We start from the raw sequence: 11,983 nt of genomic DNA, 5'->3' as shown, positions 1-11,983 counted from the left end.
CAAAAAGGCTCTTGATTTAGAACGTCCCAGGTAGCTGGAGGCTAGGAGAGTGCACACCAAAGGCAGCTTATTCTTTCCTCACTCTTACACTTCTAAGTGTTCACAACTGGTTGATGTCAGAGGTGGAATATTAGATTAGCCAGATCTCTGGTTTAATTGGCATACCCATTCTTATATGACGCAATTTGTGGGAAGCTTGTGATTGTTAAATATCTGCAAAGAGGGCTGAGAGGAAATTTCAAAATATTTTTGCAATGAACTTCTTTAACTTATTAAAACTTTTGACTGAAGTATCTTTTCATACTTTCTGGATCTCAGTTCAGGCAATAAAATGAAATTCAGTTTTATTTACATATTTCATGTATTTTTAGAATCTTTTTTGAGTACGATATGAATACTAAGACACATAAAGTGTTTAAAGTACTTTGACTTAGAAAAAAAAAAAATCAGGAAAAAATGATCTGAGTGCAATTTAATAACTTTTTTTACATCCCACATTTTGTTTCATTTCTTTATTTAGTGGGGTGGGAGACTCCTACACGTTACCGTGGGGTTTACATTACAATAAGATGTTAAGTTGAACTGTACTGGGTATTAGCCCTGGTGACATTACTGATCAAGGACTTTGGGCTAGACTTAAGTCTGTGAAGCTTTGTGCTTAAGAAGAACATAGCCCCACAACTTTGTATCAGAGTATCCCATATAGATTGCAAGAACTACAAAACTGGATCCAAATCAGCCAACGGGGAGCCTTTTATTAAGAGCGACGAAATCTACATGACAGAGGAAGGCTAAAGCTACCTTAAATCTCTCCTGAAAATTTTCACGCTCAGAGGTGTGTGGTCTCTCTTAAGACTCAACACTTCCGTCTTTGAAAAGCTGCACAAAGCTCATCTTTGCTAGCGAACCTGGAGGCTTCCCTCTTTGATTTCCCTCCTCAGGCAGAAGTGATTCAAGGTCAAGCTCTTACCTTTGGACAAAAAGTTGCAACCACCAGAGAACTGCAGGGTGTAGGCATCCATATCTTCAACCCTTTCCTCCTACCTGCATGATGAAATACCCATGCTACAGGTTCTTTTCTCCCAGTTCAGTCTCAAGACGAAAAATCCCCAGTTACAATCAACAAATTTATTTCAAGATTCCTTTGCATACATTTATACACCTTTTCTATCCATGGTTCATTATGTACATCCCTCACTAAACCCTTCCCAGTCCTAATAACCCTCTACCTTCAGTGTCCTTTCCTCAGAGTTTTCATGTATCCCACCACTACTGATTTCTATTCAAACCTTTTCACACTCCATACACACTCAGAAAAAGAGGGTAGTGTATTTGCTGCCAGCCCTTTCATCCCTCAACTATCCCTGTTTCTTTAGTCTGTCTTAACTACAAGCTTTCAAGTCCAGGGACATCCATTTGTGAAGAGCATAGTGCAAGCGTCTCACCTCTTTGTGTGCCCTTCAACTCTCCTGTAGAAAATGTGATTTATTATACTAGGATTATTACATTATCAGTTAAATATAGATGAGTTGATGCCTGCTGATGGTTCACAAAGTGGAGGAAGAATTGCTGCATTACATTTGTGCATTATAGTTGAAGATACTTCTCTAAATACACAAAAAGAGATTTGTGCACAGTTTGAAGAAATGTTTTAAATACCGCATATTCAAGGTTACGTTTTGACTGCAAAATGAATAACAATTTCTTTCTCCAGCAGTACTTCAATACCAAGATTAAAGAAAAAAACAGCTAGCTTATTTGAATAATTTTTTTCATACCAAATGACTTAGAAGTACAGCACAATAAATACACCTGTACACCTCATTACACTACTACCCCAGTGCTTCATTATATCATTAATTCTCAATCTGTACCCACAGCGTGTTTTTCTCCCCTGTTGCTCATGCATCGTTTGAAAGATAAATACTCTGCAGCAGACATGGTCTCATTTGTCATCTCTGATAATTCTCCACCTCAGCAGTGCTTCAACTTCTGAGGAGCACAATTTAAAAAAAAAAAAAAAAAAAAAAAAAGTCATTTGATCTGAGATCTGATATAGCGGTAAACTCCACCTCAAGTTTCTTTTCACAGGCTCATCCTGAAAAGTCAGCTGCATCATCTTCCAAGGTCTCTCACATAGCAGCACCAGAGACTGAAGCTTCTCTTTGTACATTCCTTCAGGGGCTTTGATTGCCTCTGAGCTCCCAAAATTTAACTGATTTGTTCAAGTGTCTGCAACACACAAACTGCACTGCTTGTAGATCTTTCTGGGAGTTCATAGGATCACAGAATTATTTCAGCTGGAAAAGACCTTTAAGGTCACTAAGTTCAACCACTGACCTAACACTGCCAAGCCCAGCATTAAACCATGTCCCTCAGCACCTCATCTATACATCTCTTAAATACCTCCAAGGATGGTAAAATGAACTGACCACCTCCCTTGGCAGCCCATCCCAATGCTCAACAACCCTTCCACTGAAGCAGCTTTTCCTAACCTAAACATCTCCTGGTGTGACTTGAGGCCATTTCCTCTTGTCCTGTCACTTGTTCCTTGAGAGAAGAGACTGACATCCATCTCACTACAACCTCCTTTCAGGAACTTGTAGAGAGTGATCATGTCTCCTCTCAGCCTTCTCTTCCTCTAGGCTGAACAACTCCTGCTCCCTCAGCCACTCATCAGACTTTTTCTCCAGATCCTTCAACAGCTTTGTTGCTTGTCTCTGGACCAGCACCTCCACGTCCTTCTTGCAGTGAGGGGCCCAGAACTGAACACAATGTTAAAGGTTGTGGCCTCACCAGTGTCCAGTACATAGAGACAATAATTTCCATGCCCCTACTGGTCACACTATTCCTGGTACAAGTCAGGATGCCACTGGCCTTGGCCACCTGGCTACACTGCTAGCTCATATTCAGCTGGCTGTCAACCAACACCCCCCGGACCTTTTCCACCATACAGCTTTCCATCTACTCTGCCCCAAGCCTGTAGCATTGCATAGGATTGTTGTGTTCCAATTGCAGGACCTGGCACTTGGCCTTGTTGAACCTTATGCAATTGGCCTCAGTCCATTGATCCAGCCTGTCCAGGTCCCTCTGAAGAGCATTCCTGTCCTCAAGCAGATCTATGCTCCCATCCAGATTCATATAAACTATGAACTTTTTGAGAGTGAACTCAATCCTCTCACTCAGGTCATTGATACAGATGTTAAACAGAACAGGCCCCAACAGTGAACTCTGGGGAATATCCCTGGTGACTGGCCACCAACTGGATTTAACTCCATTCACCACCACTTTCTTGGCCCAGTTACCCAGCCAGTTTTCCACCCAGTAAAGATGATGTCCACCAAATCCACGGGCTGCCAGTTTCTCCAGGAGAATGCTGTGGGAGACTGCATCAATGAAATCCACAGATGGACCACATCCACAGCCTTTCCCTCATCCCCTGAGTCAGCTTGTCATAGAAGATCAGGTGAGTCAAGTAGGACCTGCCTTTCATAAAGCCATGCTGACTGGGCCTGAACCCTTGTTTGTCTTGTGTGTATCTTATGATGGCACTAAAGACAATCTGCTCCATTTGAAAATGGAAGAAGTGGAAGGGCTGAGAAGTACCTTCTAACTTAAAAAAAAATTAAATAAATCATTTTAAACTTTGAATTTCTCCCAACTGAAAAACAGCCTTTTATTCAGCAAACTCCAACTATTTAAAAAAACAAAAGAACACACCCAGCACAAACTTAGCTCTTTACTGATCCAACAAACAAACGCATAGCAAAAAAGAGTACATCTGGACAGCGTTTCCTCAATCTCCTTTTACCTTAGGCTTTGTTGGTGTGTTTGCTCCTTGCAGGTGGAAATATCTCCCAATTCCATCTGTTTCTCATTTTCTTGAAAGATTTCTCATTATCTCTCCCAGTTGTTCCAACTGAATAAACCAATAGCTCATTGTTCTTTTACATGCCATAGGTATGATTAATTGAAGTGTAAGTAATGGGATAAAAACATCAAAAGAAAAAGACAGTAGAAAGTCAAAGTGTCCTTTCAAGCAAATTTTCTGTTGCAGAGAAAGTAGGTAGGCTTGCTGAACAAATTTCAAGTTATTCAAGAGTCACCATCTTACTTTTAGAGCTCAAGATAGACACTAAGAAATAAGCTGTGCTTAAACAGAGGCTTTTTTAGTATACCTAAAAAGTCCTAAATACCTTTAACGTATATTTGGCACAGAGAAAGATAATTAGAACTTGCAAGAGAGTTAAGCAATGGAAGCGTTCAGAACACAGCTTGAGTGGGAAACCTTCAGTATTTTTCTAATCTAATGTAGAACTTACTGATTAAATGACAAGAAAACACACAATTGAGTACAAGGATAAAAAAATGATGCAACTTTATCAGTGTGACCTGATCCAAAGACCATTAATTATGCACAGAAATAAACTGGTAACTGAGTAACTTCTTCAGATAGGCAACTTAAAATAAGCAAAACCAGAAAAAAAAAGAAATCACTATGAAATCACAGAATCTTAAAGGGTTAGAAGGCACCGCAGGAGATCATCTAGTCCAGCCAACCAGCTGGGGAAATCAAGTAAACAGCAACGATGACTTGAGGCAGGAGAATGGCCTATGCACCTTCAAAGTCTTGCAAAATATATGGCTTCTTTGAAGAAAATATGACTTGTGCTGAAATGTAAGTTCTCTAAGACTGTAAACCAATGTAAGGTCAAGAGCAAAATCATAATGTTAAAAATGGAAAGAGATACATATGGGTTAAAATGGAAAAAGACCCTAAAACACAAATAAAACAACAGATAACAAAAACTACCCACCAAATCTCAAGCAGACCATATCAGCAGTTCAACTAGACTATGTGAACATGATTTTGATTCTTTGCTCAAAAGATTCTTCCAGCATTGGAAAAGCTGTACTGAAGCATGAGTGAAGAATCAACCTCACAACACTCTTGGCTGTTTAACATCTTTTGTCTGATACAGCTGTCATTTCTCTTTGATGTTCCAGCATTTCATCTGCTTCCCAGGAGAGGTATTCCTTTCTTCACCTTTGACTTTCAGTTTTCAAAAAAATCATCAATACTCACCAAGAACCCAAAGAGCAGATATGATAGTTATTTATTAACATTTAAAATAAGCATAAATTTCAGGAACTAAAAACTTCTCTGAATTGTTCTGCATGTTGTATTCTTGAAATTAAAGATCAATACAACTCAAAGACCAAGCATTATCATAAAATATGAAGTTGAATGGAATACAGCTCAAGTTAATAGCAATTAAGATACATTAACTTGAAGAAATTAAATACAGTTTTACACATTTTCTGATGAAGCACCACACTCACAAGACCTCATGAAGCATCTCATGAGAATTAAGCTGCAAGCCAGTTAAGCAGTTGAAAATAAACTGGCAGCCAATTTAAGGGCTTTTTTTAAAAAAAAGAGAAAATTACGGTAAAAATCTATTAGCAATGTTTTCCAGAGAACTAGCAGATGAGAGATAGGCTTAACATCCAATGAATTCCAGTCACACAGCACAAACATCTGAATTTTAACCAATTTAACACTTCTGTATTTGTGGAAAAAGATCTCAGTCCTTTCACCTGCTACTTTACATAACTGCTAAACTGAATTGATGCAAGTACTTGTAAGATTTGTGGGTAACACTGAACAGGAGTTGCATATATTAAGGCTTGCAAAATAAAATTTCAGCTTTTTGACAGCAGATATACAATTACATAATGAAAGATGAACAACCTTTTATCTTACTCTTTTGCTGAAATGTAACAGCTTATCTCAAACTGAGCAAACTATATGGAGGTTTAGCTTTAAATGCTTAGAGTTTGGAAATTTTTATTCCTGAACTAAACATAAAGCAAGAATTTCTTTTTTTAACACCTGAGATTATTTCAGATGTTTTCAGAACAGGAAAGAAAGGATGGGTAAATTCAGAGTTCAAGATCAAAGTGTAACGCTTCACATATGAGGGCACAAAAATCAAGACAGCTTGTTCATCAGAAAGCCCACAAGCTCAACTTAAAATATAGTCATCAATCTAGAGTATCTTGCTTCATTTTGCATGAACATCCACTTCATTCTCAAGATGTACATAAACTTGTGCAGGCAGGTGAAACGTTACAGCATCTCTGAATGGATGAGATTCAAAACAATACAAAATAAAAAGCAAAGTTTCTCAAGTGTTACAAACTGATCTTAGAGGCGAAGGAAGTTATAATTTAGTATTAAGATGACAAGTGCAAATGCACACAGGATATGCAAACAGCTTACAAACTCTCACTGGTAACACATCGGTTATCACCAACACTACAATTCAGAAGAACACTTATGTTGGTTCCCTGTATCTAAATAACTGCCCTTTAAAATTCCAATGAAATCACATCCCTTTTCCCTTTCTGAACAGAAGGGCTGCAGAGAACTAAAAAAACCCCATAAAATAAATAAACAAAAAAGTATACACCACACAGGAGACTGAAGTCATCCAGGTATTAAAGTAACATTTCTCTACCTCATAGCTGTCCAAACAAAGCAGCTGACAAAAAGACATATCAGTGGAGTTTTGCTAGAAAGGGAAGTTGGAAGGAATGCTTACTTAGATGGGAGTAAGAAATTCACTGCCTCTTCAGTGTCTCACTAAGAACAGACTTCTGGAGGAAGATACTTGAAGACCTACCCCTTTGCACTCTTTTGCAGTGTGGCAAAACAGTTTCTTGTGAAATAGGTAGGGAAATTGATTTGATGAGATGCCCAGCTGGTCATCGACTTCTGTTTCTTGAATTCCCACTTGTGGGGAAGGACAATGTCACAAAAGAATGGGTAACACAATCATTATGCATCTCCTTATATTAACAAAAAGAAAGTTTTAGTAGTAGTACTTGGCTTAGAGATTCCTGGACACTGAAACTACCATTAATAAGAATGTTTTAGGATTATTATGAAAAGAGAAATACTGTAAAATGTCTGGACTGGATAATTTTTTTGTGAACTAAAAGGTCCACATTCATCATATTAAAATATACTTTATTAAAATATATCAAGGAGAACAGACAGTATAGAACAGATGTTTTCAGGAAAATATGCCAGCTGTACACTGATGTTTTCATTTTATATGAGCTCAAACTCATTTACTTCAAAATTCTATGATCCATAGAGAAATCCTTTCTTTTCTCATGCTAAACTACGGTGGATGTGTTAGGCTGAAAACAGAATAAATAAGGATGTGAACAGGTTAATTTTGTCAAAACTTTCAAATAGATTTAGTAAGATCAAATGATCAGTTCTCATGCCAAAGATTTCTCATCTAAGTCACCATACTCTCATGCACACAAAAACACTCAGGAAATTTAAACCAAGGTTTTGCTGCAACTGAATAGAAAAGAACTGCTCTCTTATCAGTAAATCATATGGATCTCCACCTGGCAAAAGGATAAACCAGACACTGAAAATCCACGTGTAATTCCTTAACAAAAATAGCAGGAATAATGAGTTCAAATGGCTTTTTGTAAGATACATTCCTAAAGGGTAATTTTAATGCCTAAAACTATTCATTTAAAAATCAGTACTGCAGAAAACTCAGAGAAATGTCCACATCAGATTTTCACTGCATTAGAATCAGCTGAAGTATGTAAATACATGGTGAAAGAGCCACCAATTATTTGGGGGGGGGGGGGAAGAAAATCAAGGTAACCGCTACCTACAGAGATCAAAACGCTGTTGCTCCAACTCATTTTCTGCTAGGAAAGGTGAATCAATATCTGTACATAAGAACAGTTTATCTAAAACTTTTTTAAAGAACATATATATAAAGTGTGCGAATTCTTCTATGCAATAAAAAGCAACTTCAAAATGGAACTTCGACTAAACAGGTAAAGAAGCTTCTTCCTAAATATTAAGTTACTTGCTCTTTGGTGCCTCAGATTTGTCTGGGATAGGAATCATTATGGCAAGGGGCTTTTAAATCTAAATTTCGCAGACAGTGCATTGTGAAACTGCTAAAGTACCCAAAAAGAAGAAAACAGAAGAAGACATATAGAAGCAAGGTTTTGATAAGTTAATCCAAAATAGTAAAAGAAATAGTGACATTTGTCTAGATATGAATATTCAGCTTTTAGCAATCCAAGTCCCTTGAAGTAAAGTAGTTCTCATATTTTCCTTAAGACAGTAACTTGAGTATTCAACAGTCAGGAACTATTTCTTGTTGAAGTCAAATACCAAAAAACCTCTGTCAAAAGATGCTGATGTTGAAACACTCCAAACTTTACTCAGGTTAGCAAGGCTCATACAACTTAAATTTGTTCCACTTGTGCTGATGGGACAAAACTTTTAGCAGTAACTTTTCTATGTGAATTCTCAGGTCTCTTCAAAGTGGAAAAAATTGTCAAAACCAGAAAATATTCAGCATTTCTTCCCTCCTCCTAGTATCACTAAGTATGTGTGATAACATCATCCCTCATCATCCCTGTACACCAGTGAAATCTTACACTGAAAAAAATAATTGATTTTTTTTTCTTGGGGAACCTTTCCCGGTTTTGAACAGTCTTCTGCATCTCTGGTTCACCAACTCATAGCTGTGTAGTTAGCAGTGCAGCTAAGCCTATTCAACAGTGTGTACCTGTTTTGAAAGGACCAATCTCCTTCCTTCTCCCTCCCACCATCTTGACCCCAAACATCTAACCTCACAGAGAACAGCCCAAATCATCAAAGCAGCAGAAAAAAAAAGCTCTTGAACTGGCTCAGTGTGGATCACAGGAAAACAAATGCTGACACAAAAAAGAGGCATCAGGAAGAGAAAAAGAATTCCACTGACTCCTCCATTAACAAGAAGCCATTACAACAACTTCACTGTATTGAAAAATCAGACCAAAAAAAGTATTTCTACATTTATTTGAGTTATTAAGCACCACTCCTTTTCTTTCTGGAGGAAAAAAATCCGTGCATAAGGAAGCTGAAGGCTAGAAGTTTCACATGTCCATTAACTAGTACAGCACTCAATAGTTGATTTTACAACGTTATAAACTATTTTTACAGTACTTTATATGCACATAAAAATTCCTTTTAATTTCAGCTGCATATACTAAACTCTCAGCAGTCAGCAAATCAGCTGCAACATGACTAACACCATCAGCAATGAAACTCTTCTATTTGTGGATTTGCTAACAATCCTGAACAGTGTAAGAACTGTCACAGCTCTCTAAATGTGATCACAGCCTTCTCTCACAATCCTGTCTCATTTTCCAAGCTTTCGAAGTCTGCAGAGTGACGAACTCATTTTATACTAAACCTGATTCAATCCAAGAGCAATGTTCATGCTATTAGAATAAAAGAGGCAAGGGGTAAAGTAGGAATTACCAACAAAGCCTGCAAAAATATGAATACTGCAGCAGAAGCAAACTAAGGTTGCACATGCAATCAATTCTTGAATGCCTGACTCCAACAGTAGCTTTCCTTTAACTGGAAACTTCTGTGCATTTTCATAAGATATTTTTGTAACAAAGAAGAAGAAACATGCTGATCCCTTGAAGGATCATCAAAAGGACTACATTCTTTAGACTTACAATATTGACCTTTGCCACTTAACTGATCAATGACAGAATCAGAGGCAGTAAAATCTACAAATCAGCCAACAGAGGAAAATAAATAGCTAGAAAACCTGTTAGTCAAAACCAGATATGCATGGAAGCAGCAGTTTTTGGGCTCAAGCCAGCTTTCACGGGGTTTGGGCTCAAAACCTTTATCTCCTAGTCTTGTCTTAGACTGTACACTTTGCTTATCCCTCACTTACCCCACTTGTTATTCGTTACACATACACATTTCAGATTGCTTCTTTCTCCAAAATTCGTGAGTAGCTTCCCTTTCAAACTTCCAGAAAATTGGTAGTAAAAATTAAGATTCACATCTGCTACTCCATGGTCTCAAACAATATTTTTAAATAATGAGCATTAAAAAAGTGTGTATTGAACTTTTTGCGTTCGCAAGGTTGGAAGAGTGCAAGGGGCTTAAGAAAACAGAAAGTAAAATACAGTAAAATAGTCTGTATTCAAAAGAAACCTTTGCCACTTAAGCTCCAGAACTTTGATTGCCAGAATATGTAAATGAAGGACTCGAAACACAATATAAACATCTGTGTTGGTCAGTAAGACATGAAACATGTTCAAATAATATGTGGTATTGCTATTTTAAGCTATAACATATCTGACTTCTACACTGCTGTTCTAAAAAGAGAAAGCTATCCCTGGAGTTTGGTACAGGCTGTTCAGTATTTTGTACAGTCAATACACCCGCTTAACATTTTTTAATACTCTCCTCCAGCAGATAGAATGTGTTGCTATATAAACTGGAACAAAAGATATAATTTTAAGAAGTCAAAAACTAATATAGAATTACCCAGTTTAATACATATTCTAAAATTCTTGTTGCATGGTTCTAATGAAATTCATGTTAACATGGCTATGAATACATCATCTCCATAGATCAGAGTACTTTTCTCAAAATACTTCTGAATAGGGGAAAAAACACCTGGATGTTGGGAGAATGAAACAAAAAAATTTGAAACAGAGTATATGCTTGCTAAACAAGAATTATGTTTATTTAGCTAGTGAATCACCTAGAGGAGTAAATTTTCACTTTCATGATAGCAATCTGTCAGGCTTGCAAACACCCAGAAATAGGAATTAAAGATTATTTTAAATGTAGTTATAAAGGTCATAAAAAGTCTGACTTAGACTGAGGTACATTTACTCAAAACTGAGATTCATTGAGTGGTAGCAAACAAACAGTTCCTCAGACAAATGCACTTTTTTCAGTATACATGTTACAGGAAAAAAAAAAAAAAGAAAGAAAGAAATGTGCATTAACTGGTGGTGTCCACCAAGCTGCATATTAATATTCTCTTACACCAAACAGTTTGAAACGAGGGAAATGTCATTCTAATATAATTCTGTTACGTTTCATTTGGCTAAACTGCAGCTTTAAGTTGCTTTGCCATATTAAAAGATTACTACAATAATTTTCACATGAACATTTAGACTTGAGTTTTACTCCAGGACTAAATATGGCATGATTTGCTTTTAATCTGTTGAATAGCTAAAAACTGACAATTAAAAAAACTACAACAAAGAAAAAATTAAGTTGAAGCAATGTGAATCTCACGTCATTGAACCACTTCTAATGGTTAAATGTTAGTATTTAATAAATTCAAAGAGTTAATGAATCCTTGCATTCGTTCGGTCTCCTGTGCCTTAGCTAGGATGCATAAATACAAAAGACAGCAGATACTGGTAAAAGCTTCAGGACAGAAAGTGCTTGACGAAGGTACAGTTCTCAAGTGTGTTTGGTGAGAGAGTATAAGGGCAGATGCACTGATGAGAACCATTACAAGAAGAGTCAATTTTGTGTTAAAGTGTTCAAAGATGTCACCTTAAGCAGAAAAAAGCTTTAATAACGTCTTCTTAGACATATTAGGCATTTCCAGAGTCTACATCATTAGTGTTGTAATTCTAGCAGGACATCGCCGTATAGTTATTGTTTGTTTCTATTTCTCTCCTGAAAAAAATAAGAACAAAAAAAAAGAAAATCACGTTAATACACAAAGTTCAACATTATCTCCTTTTCTCTCATTACAGCAGTTGTATTGCTTGCAATTTCTCTAAATCAGGTAATCAGCTTTCAAGGAAAAAGCTTCACTTTTTTTCAGGAACAACAATTAGCTAGTTCAAGTCAACTTCTTATATAAACACAGAAGTGAATGTCAAACTAAAAGGCAAATCAAGTTATCAAAAAGAAAAGGTTTTCTAAAGTTACTTCTAAATCACGCTAAAACATGCACAAAGGGAATCAAGTAAGGAAGATTAAGAGACCTACAGAGAAGGCAAGAGGTACCCTTAATTTTCTGCTTAACATGTCAAAATATGCTCAGTATGATTATTTAAATATTATACTTTTCACTCATTGTATCCTTGAAAAAGTAAA

The 11,983-nt window shown here is 36.8% G+C and overlaps 1 protein-coding gene across 1 annotated transcript in view; it reads right to left on the bottom strand.

Moving 5' to 3' along the window:
• Nucleotides 1-3,697: 3,697 nt before the first annotated feature.
• Nucleotides 3,698-11,983, bottom strand: part of YTHDF3 (YTH N6-methyladenosine RNA binding protein F3) — a 29,701-nt gene continuing 21,415 nt past the window's right edge. Inside the window, exon 5 of the mRNA XM_061994759.1 lies at nucleotides 3,698-11,557. Within this exon, the coding sequence (XP_061850743.1) occupies nucleotides 11,534-11,557 (24 nt within the window). The 3' untranslated portion in view covers nucleotides 3,698-11,533. The remainder of the gene's footprint in view (nucleotides 11,558-11,983) is intronic.

Source organism: Colius striatus, chromosome 4 (genome assembly GCF_028858725.1).
Source record: "Colius striatus isolate bColStr4 chromosome 4, bColStr4.1.hap1, whole genome shotgun sequence".
NCBI lineage: Eukaryota > Metazoa > Chordata > Aves > Coliiformes > Coliidae > Colius > Colius striatus.
The sequence above is the reverse complement of the archived record's forward strand: the minus strand, read 5'-3'. Positions and strand labels throughout refer to the sequence as shown.